The 19,491-nt window shown below is 40.4% G+C and overlaps 1 protein-coding gene and 2 pseudogenes across 1 annotated transcript; all 3 read right to left on the reverse strand.

Annotated features, from left to right (window-relative positions):
* Positions 1-991, reverse strand: LOC119477460 (annotated as a pseudogene).
* Positions 992-5,209: 4,218 nt separating this feature from the next.
* On the reverse strand, positions 5,210-6,203 carry LOC119477461 (annotated as a pseudogene).
* A 1,529-nt stretch (positions 6,204-7,732) lies between these two features.
* On the reverse strand, positions 7,733-8,734 carry LOC119477462 (trace amine-associated receptor 1-like). Its single transcript, XM_037751548.1, has 2 exons — positions 8,407-8,734; positions 7,733-8,334 (listed from the first exon to the last, which is right to left on the reverse strand). The coding sequence occupies exons 1-2, from the start codon at positions 8,732-8,734 to the stop codon at positions 7,733-7,735; spliced, it is 930 nt and encodes a 309-aa protein (XP_037607476.1).
* Positions 8,735-19,491: the final 10,757 nt, after the last annotated feature.

A 19,491-nucleotide genomic window follows, 5' to 3' on the forward strand; every position in this document is an offset into this window, starting at 1 on the left:
TTAAAGCAATTTTTTGTTCGTAAAATCACCTTGAAATATTTTTCCCGAAATGATCATTCTGAAAGCTGATCTGAACCAGCTGTAAAAGAAAGCATAAATGAAAGGATTGAGCATTGAATTTGACAGTGTAAGCCAGTTAAGACTTTCAAACAGTGGGACAAACACGGACACGTGATTCAAAAGCTGAAAGGTAAAACAGAGAAAAAAAGGAGTCCAGCAACATCAGAAAAACTCCCATAACAATAGCCAGAGTTTTGCTGGCCTTTCTCTCCATCTTACTGGCAGTTGCTCCAGACTTTGTGCTCTGACAGATTGTGTTCTGGATGCTGCGTGCCTGTCTCTGGGCAACAAGGAAAATCTTTAGGTAGATACAGAGCATTATTATCACTGGGAGATAAAATGGGAAAATGGGAGCCAAAATGTTTTCAAGTAGAACATCAATAAAACAGTTTTGTTCACATTTTTCATCGTTTAATCCTGGAATTGTAAAGCCAATAGCAACTAGTACAGAAACACTCCAACTTATCAGGATCATGACCACAACAACGTTAACATTTATCTTAGTTCTATAGTTCAGAGGCTGACACACTGCATAATATCTGTCAATGGAAATACAACATAAATTCAAAATGGAAGCTATGCTCAGTGTTACATCAAAACTGCCTCGTACTTTGCAAAAAAAATCTTCATAATACAAACATGAGCTTAAAGAGAATGCAATGTTGAAAGGAAAAACTATGACACCAACAAGCAGGTTCGCCACTGCCAGAGAGAGAATGAGAGAGTTTGTAGCAGTGTGGAGCTGTTTGAAGTAAATAATGGAGATTATTACAAGAAGGTTTCCACATATTGTGACAACACATAATGAGCCAAGGAAAATAAATAATAAAACACATATTGTAGAAGGGGTGTCTTTCAGGATGTAGGAGCCATTATCTATTTCATAACAGGGATGTATGTCATAAACATTAACAGTGACTTCTGATGTCATGTTTCTGTGTTCCTTCAAATCAGTTTTCTATTAACGATTAACAATATTTACAATATAAAAAATGATGTTCTTTTAAAATATTTTGATTTGTATGAATGCAAAACTACAATAATTGGTCTCTCTGTTGATGGGTGTTCTTCATTACTGTGCCACTGTGCACATATTTTTTATCAACCTGTATCTCATTACCATAATGAATACGTTCTATAATGGTCCAATCAGATGTGGGACTTTTTATTGTGATGACATAAGGTGCTAAACAAACAGTATAGATGAGATTCAGTTTTTAAATCCTTTTTGAATTATTTCATTTTACCAGAATTGCTAATATCTGATTCACCATTTAGGTAGGCCTATTAGGGTCTTTTCCCAAGGACATGAAACCAAAAGTCTCCTGGCCAAACAAGAAAAAACTCTAACCATGTTTATTTAATACTTGAGAATGGGCCAACTCTGAAATTGTAATGTCAGGTTAGTACTAATGCAACTAGACACTGTTAACCATCATACCAAATTTGAAGTTCCTAAGTGAAATAGTGTTCTGCTCCGGAAACTAAAGTGTCACTCCCGAACGGTTGGAGGAACGGATGGAAGGACACGCAGAGTGCTCTATACCCCCGACCATGTTGTCGTAGGGGGTATAATAATGTCATGATGATGTCATGAGGCAAAAAAACATTATTTTCACGGATGCACTGATACCACATTGTTTTAGACCAAGTACAATTACAGTAGTTACATTTTGATACAGGAACTTGGCTTGGGTCCTCAGGAGTTGTAGCATTTATTCACCTACAAATAAAATGTACACACTGCACAGCTACGTTCATAGCTATAACGTTACTGATAACTTCATACTCATCATCACAAACTCTGTCTTTTCTCTCAACTGGACACTCGCTAATGTTACGCCGGGCTTGCAATACACTGGTGGAAACCGTGACAGAGTATCCTAGACAGAAACACAATGAACAACCTTGCAGTTTAACTAATTGTTGTGGCAGACTAGGGTAGTGGTACCGATTTATAAAAAGGGGGATCAATTATCGGGGTAACACACTGCTCAGCCTACCGGGGAAAGATTATTCTAGGGTGCTGGAAAAGAGGCTCTGACCGATTGTTGAACTTCAGATCTAGCTAGCTAAGGCTAACAAGCTAGGCTATATCATGGAGTGGAACGGGCTACATGCTACTCTGTGTAGCGGGCGAACGTTAACCCTGCACTGCAGCACCGACAGTAGCCTACACGAGGATGAACAGAACCTGGGTCTCACTTCATGTGCACGGAGCTCGCCCCACTCAACTGCTCAGGACACACCAGCAAAGTCTGAGCTAAGCTTGTGTTGAGGCCAACACACCGACACCGCTAGCAAAAGTCCGTAGACTTTGTCGGCATGTTGTAACTCACACTGGCTCTGCACTCTACTGGACTCCATGGGTAACACTCTCCTCCAATCACATGCACATTTTCACCCACTGACATTTGCATAAACGTAGCCGGCCAATCACGCAGGTGGCGTCCAGCGCTGCCTGTCATCCTTTTTCTCTTCAGCGACCGGCAATTGCCCACTGACTGCTACATCTCCACAGATGGAGTCGCAGCTACAAGAACATCAACAGTGCCCATCATGCCCTGGCCTCATTGCCGACATTTGCTTCCTATGCCTCGTAGCAGACCACGCAGAGGAGGGCTTTCAGCAACCTCCAGACTGCCTGTCCTACAAGTCGATACCAAAGATTCTACGCCAGCAGAGATGGGATCATTTTCAATGTTGCAGAGTCAGATTCCGCTGCGATGACAGCTACCTGGAGTCTAAGCTTGACGTTGCCGAGATCCCCACCCCTGCCTCCGAGGCTCCTCTTCTGCCTCTGGTCATTCCTACCAAGACGCCGGTTTCATCTGCTGATGAAAGCAATGATGTTTCCTCAGTGTCTGGCGGTTCCACGGCCCACGTAACCCTGCCGTTGACTCCAATTTGCTGGGACTGCTACGGCGGGATACATTGGACTACAGCTGCCATCTTTGCCACGTTTTTTACGGCCCAGCTCGTCCAGCTCAGGCAGCCTTTGTCTCACTTTCACTTCCGGATATCTTGCAATATGTCATGGCGTCCTGGCCCCATCCATTGAGGACGAGAGCCACGGTAACAGGTAAGGTTGATTCATCTTGCCCCGGCATGCCCCCCTAGATATATCCATGACGTAACTTGTCGGGGGCCCGGCCGACCCCTGCTCCAGGTATCCTGTCGGGTCCGGCCAACACCTGCTCCATGTATCCTGTCGGGGGTCTGGCAAACACTTGCTCCAAAAAGCCTGTGGGGGTCTGGCCGACACCTGTTCCGGCTGGGCAGCCGCCCTCACCTGTTCCGGTTGGGCTGCAGCCATCCCCTGTTCCACTGTGCCGCAGCCATCTCCTGCTCCGGCAGGGCCGCAGCCATCCCCTGTTCCGGCTTGGCCGCAGCAGCCCCAAGTCCCTGTCCCTGCTGGTTCGCAGCAGCCCCAAGTGGTCTTCCTCCTGAGAGGTCCCATCGCCTCTGCGGTGGTCCTCCTGAGAGGTCCCGTGGCCTGAGTGGTTGTCCTCCTGAGGGGTTCCGTCGCCTCGTCCCACATTCGCCGTCGATGCCCACCACCAGAGTTTCCCTGCTCCGCTTTGCCCTGCCGCTAGGCGGTCTTCCTGAGATTCCCTGTTCCACCCCTATCCAGCCCTCCATTCCTCAGTTCTCTGCGTACTTGTTCCAGGGTCCCTCCTCAAGACCCCCTCCACCCACCGTACTGGACTTCATAAACTGTTTAGGGACGTCTGGGATCCGTCCTTTGAGGGGGGATACTGTCATGTTCCTAGTTGTTGTAGTTTGTTATATATATAATTATATTATATATTGATTATATTATATTATAATTATATTATATATTATGTATTTAGTCTGTGTGCTTCCCTCATTCAGTGTCAGGTTGTCTCCTTTGTTCCCTGTGTTCTCTGTATCTTACCGGTTTGTGCTTAGTTTAGTTTTGGTGTTTTTCCCTTTGTATTTTGTTTTATCTCAACATGCGCCCTCTGTTTTTGGTTTCCTGTCAGCTTTGTGTTTTGACACCAGCTTTGCATTAAAGCTCGCCTTTTGTCAAGTTTACATGGCTGCCTGGTCTCTTGAGTTTGGGTCCCCCTTTGAACTGAAACCTTAAGAGATCTGACTACTTTGAAAGTCTTGTAGTGTGAACTCAGTGTTACTTTTAGCAACAACATCATGGTTGGCCTTAAAATAAGTACGTAAAATAGATACAAACAACGTAACATAAGTACGGAAACCGTGATAACAACCTAGTGATCTTTTTTTTTTGCATTGTTTTTCTACTATGCATAAAGCACAATACATGTGTCCTGCTTATTTATCAGAGCAGGACACATGTAATCTTGATGATCATATGATTTTTGTTTAAAAGACAGGATTGTCCCCTGTATCAGCTAATAGAGCTTAAGGTGAAGCAATAGATGAAACATAAATGTATAGACTGGAAAAATAGTCATGGGATTTGGGGTACCCCATAAGCATGATGGTTACTAATTAAGCCATAGATATAAACCTTCATTAAACTTTCAGTATAAATCAGCAATGGATAAAGAAACCCCCACCTTACCAGCTGTAACATTAAAGCGATCTACACATTAATACATCAATAATTATAATCCAGTAATATATGTTATTATGAAATTGGCCCTTCTGCATAATGAGTAATTTTACTTATTTACTTCATATTTTTTTATGCTATTACTTTTGTACTTTCACTCAAATAACACTTTGATTGCTTGGCTAATACTTGTAACAGAGTATTTCTACACTGTAGTATCTCTACTATTACTTTAGTAAAAGATCTGAGAACTTCTTCCTCCACTGGCTCTTTCCATAATGGTTCTGTCATGTTTGAATAAAGAACACGTTTGAATGCAAAAACAGAAATTGACACATTAATGCACAGATGATGACAAACTCTCAGGTCTTAAGTTTAGGTTAAGTGCATATTTTATTATTTTTGCTTTTCTCGTACCTTTCCAAGTAGTTGTGCCAGTTACAGTGGCACATAATGAAAGTGTTCATGACAGAAAGAGGTTCATAATGGGGCCAACAATTACATTGAGAGTCCAACTCTCAACACAATATTACAAAAAAAAGTTATTTTAAAAAGTTATATTAATATAAGCTATTTCACACCCCAAAAAATACGTCACAGCAGTTTTTTGTTCGTAAAATCACCTTGAAATATTTTTCCCGAAATGATCATTCTGAAAGCTGATCTGAACCAGCTATAAAAGAAAGCATAAATGAATGGATTGAACATTGAATTTGAAAGTGTAAGCCAGTTAAGACTTTCAAAAAGTGGAACAAACACTGACACGTGATTCAAAAACTGAAAGCTAAAACAGATAAAGAAAGGAGTCCAGCACATCAGAAAAAATCCCATAACAATAGCGAGACTTTTGGTGGCCTTTCTCTCCATCTTACTGGCAGTTGCTCCAGACTTTGTGCTCTGACAGGTTGTGTTCTGGATGCTGCGTGCCTGTCTCTGGGCAACAAGGAAAATCTTTAGGTAGATACAGAGCATTATTATCACTGGGAGGTAAAATGGGAAAATAGGTGCCAAAATTGTTGCAAGTACAATATCAATAAAACAGTTTTCTTCACATTTTTCATCGTTTAATCCTGCAATTGTAAAGCCAATGGCAACTAGTACAGAAACACTCCAACTTATCAGGATCATGACCACAACAACATTAACATTTATCTTAGTTCTATAGTTCAGAGGCTGACACACTGCATAATATATGTCAATGGAAATACAACATAAATTCAAAATGGAAGCTGTGCTCAGTGTTACATCAAAGCTGCCTCGTACTTTGCACAATAAATCTTCATAATAAAAACATGAGTTAAAAAAGAGTGCCATGTTGAAAGGAAAATTTACAACATCAACAAGCAGGTCCGCCACAGCCAGAGAGAGAATGAGAGTTTGTAGCAGTGTGGAGCTGTTTGAAGTAAATGATGGAGATTATTACAAGAAGGTTTCCACACATTGTTACAATAGATAATGAGCCAAGGAAAATAAATAATAAAACACATACCGCAGAACGGGTGCCTTTCAGGATGTAAGAGACATTATGTGTTTCATAACAGGGATGTACGTAATTAACAGTACGGTTGACAGTGACTTCTGGTGCCATGTTTCTGGGTTTCTGCAAATAATTTTTTTATTACTATTTAACAATAATTAAAATATTAAAAAAACATGTTTATACAAAATATTTTGACTTGCATCAATACAAAATTACAATAATAGCTCCTTTTAAAGATGAGAAAGATTTTCAGTTCATGTCTTACCTTTAAAATGCTCGTTCACACATCAGTGTTGATGGGTGTTCTTCATTACTGTACACAATCTTTTTTTATCAACCTGTATCTCATTACCATAATGAATACATTCTATAATCGTCCAATCAGATGTGAGACTTTTCATTGTGATGACATTAGGTGCCAAACCAACAGTATAGATGATATTCACTTTTGAAATCCTTTATGAATTATTTCATTTTACCAGAATTGCTAATATCTGATTCACAATTTAGGTAGGCCCATTAGGGTCGCTCACAGCTTCTGTGATTCATTGCTTTGTTCTCATTAACGATGCTCCCTCTCTTCATTCACTCTCAGCTCTTTGACCCGAAGAGGAGGGGGCAACTTTGAATGCTGTGTGTTTACAAACTGCAACCGACAATGCTACATAGTATACCTTTAAAGTAACTAAATTGCATTTACAGTACGCCTCATCCAGTGTTGTGCCAGTGTTGAAGTACCAGACTGTCATAATCAGGCATATAAGTGTTTTTACTTTTAATAAAAGCTTCCCAATTTTATTTTTAATCTTGAGTGTTTAATGTATATGTGATTTGTTGCTTTAATTAATCCACTGTTATATACATTTTTATGTAAATAATTGCGATGGAGGCTTTATTTAACTTTCCTGACTTTTAATGAACACCATCAGACAGCCGTTGAGTTACAAATGGATCGTTTTAGTTACTTAGGTAAACCCCCACAGTACATGCGCACACACATTCAACTACTGTACCGTATATAACATAGTACATGCGCAATGCATTCAACTACCGTATACAACATAGTATATGACACCTCCCCGCTTTTTTTATGCCATTTCAACAACAAAACATTTCAACATAAATTGCCCCTGTACCATGTCTTATATCATGCATATCTCAAAACTAAGACAACTCAAGTTGATACACTTTAAATCACAATGGTCTTCTTCCTACTCAACCAAAGCACTCATTACAATTCACTTCATTAACATAAATCGTAACTCATTTCATTCACAACATTTCATATCAACATTGTCAACATCAATGTCGATTCTGTACCTCACAAAACGCTCGAAGCAAAAGTTCGTCGGGGGATTGAATTTAGCCATGACTCCTCTTGCTGTTGTAAATAATTGCGATGGAGGCTTTATTTAACTTTCCTGACTTTTAATGAACACCGTCAGACATCCGTTGAGTTAAAAAAGGATCGTTTTAGTTACTTCCTTAAACCCCCACAGTACATGCACATTCAACTACCGTATATAACATAGTATATGACAATATATATATCGAAGTTATATAATATGCAGAGTGTAAAGATAATCATCTTCATTGTGACAACCATTATCACAGGCTATTTCAGTAATCCGTATAAGTCAAGACAGTTTTGAAGTAGTATAATCACCTTGAAATATTTTTCCAGAAATGATCATTCTGAAAGCTGATCTGAACCAGCTGTAAAAGAAAGCATAAATAAATGGATTGAACATTGAATTTGACAGTGCGAGCCAGTTAAGTGTTTCAATCACAGGAACTGGTACTGAGTCATTACTAAAAGGCAGAAAGGTGACCCAAAGAAAGAAAGGAGTCCAGAATAAAAGAAAAACTCCTAAAACGATAGCCAGAGTTTTGGTGGCCTTTCTCTCCATCTTACTGGCAGTTGCTCCCGACTTTGTGCTCTGACAGATTGTGTTCTGGATGCTGCGTGCCTGTCTCTGTGCTACCATCAAAATCTTTAGGTAGATACAGAGCATTATGATCACTGGGAGATAAAATGATAAAATAGGTCCAATGGTGTTTTCTATGAGAACATCAATTAAACACATCTCCTTACATTTTTCATTGTTTAATCCAGCAATTATGATGCTAATTCCAATTAGAGCGGAAACCCCCCAGCTCACCAGGATCATGACCACAATAACCCGGTGGTTTATTTTAGTTCTATAGGTCAGAGGCTGACACACGGCGTGATATCTGTCAATAGAAATGCAACACAGGTTCAGAATAGAAGCTGTGCTCAGTGAAACATCAAAACTGCCTCGTACTTTGCAAAATAAACCCTCGTGATAAAGACATGAGCTTAGAGAGAATGCCATGCTGAAAGGAAAGACAATGATCCCGACAAGCAGGTCCGCCACAGCCAGAGAGAGAATGAGATAGTTAGTAGGAGTGTGGAGCTGTTGGAAATAAAAGACGGAGATTATGACAAGAAGGTTTCCACATATTGTGATAACAGACAATAGCATTAGGAAAATATACAACAATACACATATAATGGAAGGGGTCTTTGTCAGTATGAAATTGAAGTTATCTATTTCGTAGCAGGGGTGTATGGGAGTCACAACGTTAGTCCTGTTGAAAGTGACTCCTGGTTCCATGTTTTAGGGTTCCTACAATTCAATACAATTCATATTATTAGCAATAAGCAGAAATATGCAGTATGTGTATATATACTGTATATAGACATACATAAATTAAAATATATAATATTTTAGTCAGTCAACAATGTCATCGGTTAAAAAAACAAAACAAATCTGTTAATTTGTCATATCAAACCTGTTAAACCCTCAAGACTGTCCATGCATTAGTGCAGATGGTTGCTCTTGGTCACATGTACCACTGTGCAGAACCTTGATATTTATCAGCATCTAGCTCGTCAAAATAATCGTTGCCCAATCAGGAATGGGACTGCATCCTGTTTGCATGAGATGTCAAAGTTGACCAATGATGTGTGTGTGTGTGTGTGTGCGTGTGTGTGTGTGTGTACTTTTTTTTGTCTTTTTGGTATGTCTCAATACAATTTCATGTGTCGATTTTTAACTTTGATGCTCAGTCAAACCTCAATGGGCAGTGGTGGACTAAAGGTTAGAGAAACGAGCTGAAAGAGAAAGTGAAAAAGCAGCACTTGCACCTCCCTCCTTACCACCACTAAGGTGCCCTTGAGCAAGGCCCTTAACCCCAATCGCTCCAACAGAGCTGCTCAGTGGCCAGCAGATCAGACTGTGGTTGTACTGGGCAGCTTCCAGGTGTGAATGTGTAACTGTGTGAATGTGATCAGGGCGTTTCTGAAAAAGAGAGCATTACTCTGAGTTAAATTCTCCTGAATAAATAAAGGTAGGTCAATGCCAAATGGGTGGAAAACCTGCCGATTGGGCTACTTTTCATTAGCTTGGGCTGGAAAAAAGTAAAGTGGGCAGTTATTGAAAAATGTAGCTGTTTATTTCGAGGCAAGTTTTTACAGACAGTAAGTAAACACAACAATCCTGCATTTTTAGGTCATTAAACACAACACTGCAGTTCCTTGATTCACCTTAAAGGGTAACTTAGGCATTTTTCAACCTGGACCCTATTTTCCCATGTTTTTATGTCTAAGTGACTATTGGGGGCAACAATTTTTGATATTGGTCCAATATTGAGGGAGAACACTGCAGACAGCAGCTGCTAAACCGGCTGTATTGTAATTGCTCAGGGAAGTTCCACACCATCAATGTACTGCCACTAAAAGTGCTTGTTTTTCTTGCCACTGACAGGCTCAGGTTGTTATTATAAGTGTCGAACATTATGGAAAGGACACTTATTGTGTCATGTGACTTGTTGCTGGAAGACAGTAGTGGAAACTTGAGTGAGAGTTGGAGAGAGGATTGCCGGTGTTGTCAGAGGTTTTTGTTTTGGGAGTACAGAAAGCGTAGCTTAGTGTTATCTAAACGTGTTTTAATGTCATGGCTGAATATTTAGCTGATTTCAACAATGTGGATGCAAAGTGAGATTTCAGAACTAGACTTTGTTAGACACAATTACAAACAAGCCTTGGACCAAGCGAAAGGTAAAGAAAAACCCTTTATTCTGTAGGGTCTTTGTAGGGTACTTTCAATAATGTTGTCAGACACTTACAATAACAATCTGAGTCTGTCAGTGGCAAAAAACAATTTCAAAAATTGTCCCCATTACTTATTTTGAGACAAAAACATGAGAAAATAGGGTCCAGGTTTAAAAAATACTGAAGCTACCTTTGCCTTTAACGTAACCAGTTACTCTAGTTTACCATAGCAACCACTATAGTGACCCTGGCAGGCGTGCTGACTGCAGACATTCTTTTGCTTGCTACAGTATGTGGTTACCACTGGTATCTAAATCCTGTGCAATGCCAAAGTGGGTAAAATATAAGAAAAGCTAAATCAGAAGGAGTGGGGAAATGAGCCTGACCTAAAGCCTTGGATTGCACCTGTTCCGGGTAATGAGCCCAACTCTTGTGGTAAATACTGTAATATTGAAAATGTTAAATATCTTAAGGAGCACGCCACATCGAAAAAGTACACAGCCCACTGCATACCCAGTGTTGAATCCTTCAGCCTTCAGCTACAAGCAAAACTAGTCGGAAAACATCATTCATTTTTACTCTGCTTAGTGAACCCGAGCGCCCCAGGTACCGGGGAACAACCCATAACGTAGTTACAAAATATTGCTACTTCATAATTGTTTATTTATAGAAGAATATAGAATACATATATATATATACAGTATATATATATATTTATATACAGTACAGTGTGTTATAAATGCAGTCATAGAGTAAAAGAACACATTCAGTTGCATCATTGTCTATGGGATCTTGTTTTAATGGTAATATTGCCTTTAGATTTTAGAATTTTAGAATTTAGATTTTATACACGGTGAGGATGAAAATCCCTTTTTTTTTCTTTATTGCATCTCCATTTTCTCTGTAATGGTGATATAATGTAGTTTACTTTTAATGGATTCATATTCCTTTGCTTCTTACCATTCAAAAGAGACCAGATATATGCATATAAGCCTTATGGTTGAGGAGCTATTCCTGATTCATTTTGGGTATGTTATTTGAGGTGTTTTTTCCAAGGGATAGTGCTAGGGCTCCTCAGGCTTAAAACAGCCAAGTCTGCAGCTTATTTGTTGTGTTTGCCACTAACTTGGTTTAGTTGCAAACAAGGCAACACAATTTCTTCCAAGCAACCTTGAATACATGATCAGGGATACAAATAACTGGTTTGCTCACTCAGCTGAACGCCAGTGTGACAACACTCTGGAGGATTACAGAGAGAGGAGATGATAGTGGCATCATCAATGTGTGCACGTAAAATGTCACAGAATGATGCATGTTTTTGGGATACAGAGTAAATATAGTACACACAGCATTTTTAGCTTTATAAAATGTTGAACTATGTTGTATGTATGGAGCTGTAATGTATGCAAAAACATACAGAAAACATACTGTACAGATTTAAAGTATCTATTCATCAACATGAACCTTATTTCCTCTGTCCATCTACAGTACCCATTTATCATAAATCAGACAACATTGTGTTATCTAATATGATAATATAGGCTACATTTACAAAAGGATTAGAAACTTCTGAAGACTGAAATGTATATTTCTCTCACTCCACCATCCCAGCAAAGATTTACTACATATAGTAGACCTGCTAACGTTTTTCAGCTGGACATGTGGCAACTGTTGGATAATGGAAGAGCTTATCCAAACATAATAAAATGAGATTATATTTCATTTAATTCGCTAATTGCTTGATAATGTGATGACCTGGAACTGGGTTTGTTACTTTATGACAGATGGAACAGGCGACAGATGGATCTTTTTGCAGGTTTATTTGGAAAATTTAAAAAGGAAAAAAAAGGTAACGTTACAAATAGAACATGTACAAACACGCTTTAAAAACAGATGCACGTGCAGCTGGCGGTACCGTGAGGTGGTCAGCTTATTATTAACGTGTTGTGTTTCTGTGTAACGTAACGGCGGATGCCTCTCTCATTCAGCAGCCTTGTTATGCTAACCAAGCCTCCTGATTTTCCCGGGAGACTCATGTTTTTCATTGCCCTCTCCCGGTTTCCTCCCTGGGTCACAATTCGTATTTCCCCCAATTTATGTCAAGTTTACTTTTTTTAACCTGTTTCTGGCACTGTACAGCATGTATAATCCTAAAAAAGGGACAGCAGGGACAAAGAAATGAATTATAACTGATGAATATTAGTTTATGCTAGATATCACATGCAAAGTTTATGCCAGAGGGTGAATTATTCAGTTTTCTTTCCTGAGATTTAAAGGTAAAATTAGAAGTTTAACATAAACATGCTGTTGCAGTCTACTTATTATTTTGTTATTTTCATTGTTTTAAAGTCACCAGAATTCAGGAAATAAAGTCTCTGAAACTCAAAGTTTTCTGGGGGAGGACCCCTAGACCCCCCCGCTCTCGTTTTGAAATCCTCCCCATTTTTGAGGACTCAAGATTGGTAAGTATGCAAAACAAACACATTCGAAAGGATTTCTTCAAACAGAGCCTTCAACAAAACGTGGTACACACAGCACAAATGGCCGGTGATGGGGCCGGTGATGGGCCAAAATGCCGGGGCCGATTTTTTGTCCCAGTCCACCCCTGGTTGGAGTCACGCAGGGGGCTGGTTGAAGAGTGGCCACAACAGTCAGCAGAGCAGCCAGAGCAGGAAGTTGAGGCTCCAGAGCTAACTGAGGAGGATGTTTCCTTTCCCTGTAACCGTGCTCTTCAGCAGAAAAATGATTCCACACTAGCGGAGTGTTTCAAGAAAGCAGAGGCTAGTCCAAACTTACTCTCTGAGCTTTTTGTGTGTGAAAATGGTTTGTTTGAATATGGGCATCAGCTTGTCCTTCCTGAGGTATCTAGGGCTGAGGAGTTTAGGGTAAGTCATACTGTCCCACGGACTGGTCATTTGGGTTTCACCAAGACTTTCATGTGGATAAGTAAAAGGTTTCACTGGCCAGGAATGTATACCCACGTTCAAAACTACTGCAAGGCATGCCCAGAGTGTCAGCTCACTGCGGGGAAGCATATTGCCCCCACACCCCTCATTCCACTCCCTGTTATTTCCACTCCCTATGAGCGAGTTGGAGTTGATATTGTTGGCCCTGCTGAAAGGAGTCAGTCAGGCAACAAGTGCATTTTGGTCATTTGTGACTATGCCACTAGGTATCCAGAAGCCTACCCCTTAAGAGATGTGACAGCCAAGCAAGTAGCCACAGCTTTGCTTAAGTTCTTCAGGCAGGTTGGTATTACCACAGAGATCCTAACTGATCAGGGCACAAATTTCATGAGCCAACTCGTCACATACCGCCGTTTTGTCACACCCCTTGGTGTCACTGTATTTTTGGCATCAAAACCAATATAGCTACCCGTGGCGTCACTTTAGGATTATGCAACAAAACCAGGTTTAGGAAATAACTACATTGTTGGGCTCAAAACTATTACGTTTGTACAGTGAAAATAACACCGGACTACAGTGAGAATGACACTGAATGTTATGAACATGAGACATGTTGATTGTAACGTGACACACGGGACACGAACGGTGGTCTCCTGGATGAAATCCTTGTGTTTTTTGGACCCATCAACCTAAACTGTGTGTCTTCTCGCTCTTTAAACTACGTCACCACACTCTCGGTGCACTTTCTCGGAGTGTTAACTGTTGCCGTGGCTGGGTTTACATTATAATTAATGGAAGGCCCGGTGCATTTCATACAGGCGTTAAAGGGTGGCATGTATGGCGGTACCGAACGCCGAAGGCCGTGACAAAGCCTCAGTATTTGACGCCCTGGGGGCGAGAATGGGCTGGAGCGACACAGCAATGGCACTGCCTTGTAACTTGAAATGATGTAGTGGGAACGTTTATAAGGAAGTTCAACTAAATAGTCACAGAGTATCTTTGTTGCATCTGAACGAGATATGAATCTACAGTGGGAACTTTGGCAGCTTTCATAGCGATCATTTTTTCTTCACTGATAAGTGGCTTTCACAGTCAATGAGATTTACTGTCCCTGACACAGCATAGATGTGGGATAAACATCGAAGAAACCCAACAGAACATGCGGCAATTTATTTTCTGATTGACATTTCCCTTTAATTTCCTCAATTATAGCTTTATAAATCCCCATGAAAGTTAAAATGTTGGTGGCGCACAGCTAAAGTTCCAAGTACTATTATCTTCAGCTTGGTCCTACTTAAACGTCATTTTTGGGGGGGTTTCTTTGCATTAGAGACTTCTTTTAGTTGGTTTGAGCACTTCCACACTGTGTGGTGGAGCTTCATGTTATGCTCCGTGTCAAAGCTCAGCGCTGGCAAATTGAAAGAGGTGACTGGCTTCATAGCCCAGGCTTTTGAATACAAACTGAGCTTTGAATTTAAAACACTGAGTGCCCCACTGAGGGCCCCTAACAATGAGGACCCTATTTAAGTGATCTATAGCGCATTGTCTAAAGTGCATGGCGCAAGTGCATTTAGGGTGTGTCAAACTCCACTTTTGCCAGTTAAAAAGTGCATAATCTGGGTGCAAAGTAAGGCGCAAGGAGCAAAGGGATTGTATTTAGTCTCTTGATTAATTATTCATTATAAGCACTAGGCTAAATACGATAAACATGTTTTGATAAATACTGAAAACTGTATTTCATTGCGATGCAACCCATGGGGTGCTTGGACCAGCTGAGTTGAATTCTTCCGGAGCTGCATTACACACTGGCCGTCCACTGTCAGAGTGGCGGTGCGTAACGCGCAAATCCATCATCCCCAAAATGCCGCCGTTTAGGGGGAGAGGGCCCGTAAACTTTGAAGTAGTCTACGTATACACTCGCGCACACACACAAGGATGATGAGAGGAGACGCCACAGAGGCGTGTGTGCACCGTGATCTCTCTGACCGCTGAGAGCGCACTGCATGTTGAGCAATACAGATGCCTGAGAGCCTTACTTAATCATATTCTCTTATATTCTGAATTGTCACCTGCCGCCTGAATTTTGTGTTTTCCTTAACAATAAATAAAAACGTTGTTCAAGGTTGTTGTGAACCCGCCTATGTAGGCGCTTCTTACTATCTGAATAATGTGCCTTTTATATAGCTGGAAAGTACTGTGCCAGACTCTAGACCAGGTTTTTGTTGGTCAATGGCAAAATCGCTTTCTGCTGCCTCAATATACCAATGCGCCAACAATGCGCCTGACCACACCTTAACACCTTAAGACCAACGCCCATGGGCGCACAGATAGACGCAATTACGTTTGCTACTTACACAACATGGGTGCTGGGCATGAAAATGACAACTGCGTTGGTATGATACTAGCAATGACAGTTGCATTGCGCGCCGCTTTGCGCCGCTTTGTGCCAGGTGTGAGTGAGGGCCTTGAATCCTTAAGCAGATCTGACCATCTGAATCATCACCGCCAAAGTTCCCCCAATGCTGACTGATATCACGGCATAGCATCTTGGCTATTTTATACAGTATGTTTCTTCCTGGTTTAAAGCTTACTGTAAGAACGCAAAAGCCAGCGAAACACTCCTTGTATGGGCCTAGTTTTGCACATGATGTCAGCCAAAATCCATCCAATGACAAAATATGTCTATACATATGACTTTCCTGCTTTGCTTTCATCACAATTACTACGGCCAATGTGAACATATATCATTTGGGGTACATGCAATGAACCCCCAAATTATATACTTAAAGTACCCATATCATGCTCATTTTCAGCATCATACTTGTATTTTGTGTTTCTACTAGAACATGTTTACATACTGTAATGTTAAAAAAAACGTGCATTCTCCTCATACTGTCGGCCTGAATATACCTGTATTCACCCTCTGTCTGAAACGCTCTGTTTTAGCGCATTTCGATGGAACTGCGACAAAATTGAAACAAAATTGCGTTGCCTGGCAACAGCTTCGGTCCATGTGTACTTCCTGTCAGCTGATGACATTCACATACACTGCAACCAGGAATAAACTGGGACACATTTAGAATGTTTACGTTTAAATCTGTGTAAAGGGTCTAAATATTGTATGTTTGTGACATCACAAATGGACAGAAATCCTGACAGCTTGTTTCAAATGCAGAGTTTCTGAATATGGGCTGTGTGTATTTCCCTGTGGATTGAGTGTTTCGATACTTTCACAGTAATTATATTGAACTTAAGCCTGCTTTATAATAAAAAAAACATGAAAATCTCACTTTTTTATAATGTGGCACCTTTAAGTCTTGTTTTGTAATGAACTAAAGGGACAGTTGGACCAGCAAAAGACTGAACTGAAGACACTCCGAAAGAGCGCTTTAGTATTATGAACGGTATTGCAATCGCTTATTGATGTGTGTCTGATGATGCCAGCTAGAGCCAGACTCAAAAATGAAGGAAGTGCATAGTCAGTGACTATGAATCTTTTGAACTGAATAAAAGAATAATCAGAAAAATGATTTGTGATTTCTGCATCCGACAGGCCTGAGAAGCTATGGGGGGTAAAATAAATTACTTCTTAAAATGCAGTTTTTTACAATAACTTCTTTTAATTCTATTCTAGTTTATTTCTTATTCTTATTTTGCAATAAACTGTTAACATGTTTTAAAAATCAAAAGTTGGATGTATGTTTATCCAAATGCTCACTTGTGTGTCTCCATAATTATGTCTCCAGTTAGATGATGTGATGCAACAGCCTTCAATTAGAGGTGTGAATGTATGATGTGTGGTTGTTGGTCCCTGGGCTACCCACACACACACACACACACGCACACACACACACACACACACACACGCACACACACACACACACACAGACACACACACTCTCTCTCTCTCTCTCTCTTCCTGCCTGCATCATCTCACCTTTTCAACCTGGGGCCTTATTGGTTTCAAGCAACAACAAATCTAATAGCACAAAACAAATGTATGGCCTCTTAATGATCTGAATAATGACATAATACACCCGCAGAGTCCAATTTAGTGAGGAACAAGAAACAAACAAGAAATCTGAATTAGCCCTGTTAATAGTCTAGGGAATACATTCTGTTTACTCACTCAATATCAAGCCAGAAGTTTTCTTAGGTGTGAAATTCATGATTCAGTCTATGAGGAATGCATCATGCATTATGGTGTTATGTGACTGAGAACAAACGCAGACAACAGAAAAGTAACAGTCAAATTAACAGTTCCCATATTGTTTATAGTGTTGAACACAGAAAAGTAAACTATAGTTAAAATAGCAGGTCAGTTAAGCATTACAGTTGTGCATTTTGTGATAAAAGCAACACGTTTGGCACAGATGTAGTTTTATATGTTATAAAAAGATGCAGATATCGGGGCGCTGCAAATTTGGCCCCTAAGGGCCATGGCAGCCATTTTTCCAAATGGTCACAAAATAATATTCCTAAATATTGCAGAAAACTGATTTCATGACTCTTGATGATTTCCAAGGTGTGTTCAAGCTGATTAGATCAGACACCAGAAGATCACAGACGAAGATGTGTTTTCCCCTCTTTCTTTTTTAAGGGTGCTTTTAAAAACCTGAGAAAAATGCAGAAAACCAAATGAAAGGAGCATGGTCACTTCAGGGTCAAACTTCACCCCCTCGCCTTCATGATTAACATGACAACTATCTTCAGCTTTCCATCGGTGCATTTTACTTTTCTATTAGCTGACCAATTGACAGAGATATCGCGACCTGTTAAGACAATTAGGAATATTTGCACCTACAGTATTCGGAGGCCAATTTGAAAAATTGCATCCATGACCCTCAGGGGCCAAATTTGTAGTGCCCCAATATCTATATCTTTTCATAATATACAACATAAATATATAATATATAAACATATTGTAGTGGCTATCTTTAGTCTTCATTGTTCTTACTTTTAGTCAATAACCACATTTCAAAGACGACATGACAATGTTTTACGCGTTGAGTCGGCCCGGTAGCAACGGCAACGGTAAAACAACCGTGTTGCTCCGCCGTCCACTCGTTTATTTACAAAACAGAACCTTTCAAAATAAAAGTAATTTCACAATAATATTCACTTCCTCTCCCTTTGTCACATCTCTACGTAAGCCGCCCAGGACGAAACTTAGATTCACAGTGGTCAAATATACAGGAATGAATCACATCATTCACACTATTCTCCAACATTACACTAAAATATATTCCTCACTGAACTCCGGCAAATAATATCATCCAAACAATAAACATAAACTTGGCACTAGTAAATGGCGCTTACACATATAACATATGAACCGTCTGTGCCAAATGCGTTGCTTTTATCGCAAAATTCACAACCATTATGAATTTTTCAGCTCAGCGGCCCCACTAAAATGATGCAAGTCACACTCAAAGTGCCATCTTTGACCGACCAGTTGACAGTGGGGGGTGCTGACGTAGAGGATGCCTGGCAAAAAAAGGGAACCCCTAACTCTAGAGCCTACTGTATAGAGAGCATCTATAATGCTGGAAACACTAGGCAGAGGTGAAGTGGGGCTCACCACAATAATTACATTTTGTCTGAGGCTGGGAGGCGTATTCATGTGCTTCAGGTGGGAAGAATTTTTTTGGAACATAAGTCAACATGTCACAGGAGTCACAGGACTCTGTTTGCTGATTACTGTAGCTGCAGGTATTCTCTGGTTGCAATTCGTTGATAAAAGTTAAACTATCCCCAATTTTTAGTTTGGCCGCACATCGCCCCAGAATCAAACCGCCGCAGCTCGCTGATCTCGGAGCAGCCGCCACAGCTTTCCATAGACATTGCACGACAGCTCGCCACAGGCTGCATAACGCCTCTGCTCTTAAGGTAAGAAAACTAAAACTGCTTGATGAAGGTTGGAGAAAGATTGCCTTCATGGTTCAAAGAAATCAACATTAGTCACATTCCCATCCAGATGTAGCGCATTTCATCATTTTTTCCAAGTTGACACACATTTCCATCCGTGAATATTTCAGGTGCCATTTAAATATTGCAGAGGAAGAGGGCGCAACAAGATGCCATAGCTGAAAGAGTGGCGTTCAAACCTCAGACAATAGAAAAGTATGAAATATGTGATGGAAATATGGCGTTTATGTTTCATGTGCATTTTTGTGAGGAAGATTACAGTCTCCTCATCGGTTCACACAGATCTGATGTTTTCATCTGCCCCAGTGTTTTGTCTCTTCAGTGGACATTTAAGACGCATGCTTCATGAACGTCAGGATTTATTCAGTAAGCCCGTTTCCATCGCACTCTGTCACATACCATATTTTTTACTTCAGCCAAGCATTTTTCTTTTTTTTTAGATATTTCAACACATTCTCATGTGAACTTCTCACATACTGACACT

This window comes from Sebastes umbrosus, chromosome 18, assembly GCF_015220745.1.
Source record: "Sebastes umbrosus isolate fSebUmb1 chromosome 18, fSebUmb1.pri, whole genome shotgun sequence".
Lineage (NCBI taxonomy): Eukaryota > Metazoa > Chordata > Actinopteri > Perciformes > Sebastidae > Sebastes > Sebastes umbrosus.

Bases quoted from the DNA above. Each gene is read 5' to 3' on its own strand.
- LOC119477462 (XM_037751548.1), bottom strand. From the start codon at position 8,734: ATGGAACCAGGAGTCACTTTCAACAGGACTAACGTTGTGACTCCCATA. The intron at 8,335-8,406 runs GCAAAGTACGAG...GCATTTCTATTG, and splicing joins TTATCACGAGGGTTTATTTT to ACAGATATCACGCCGTGTGT.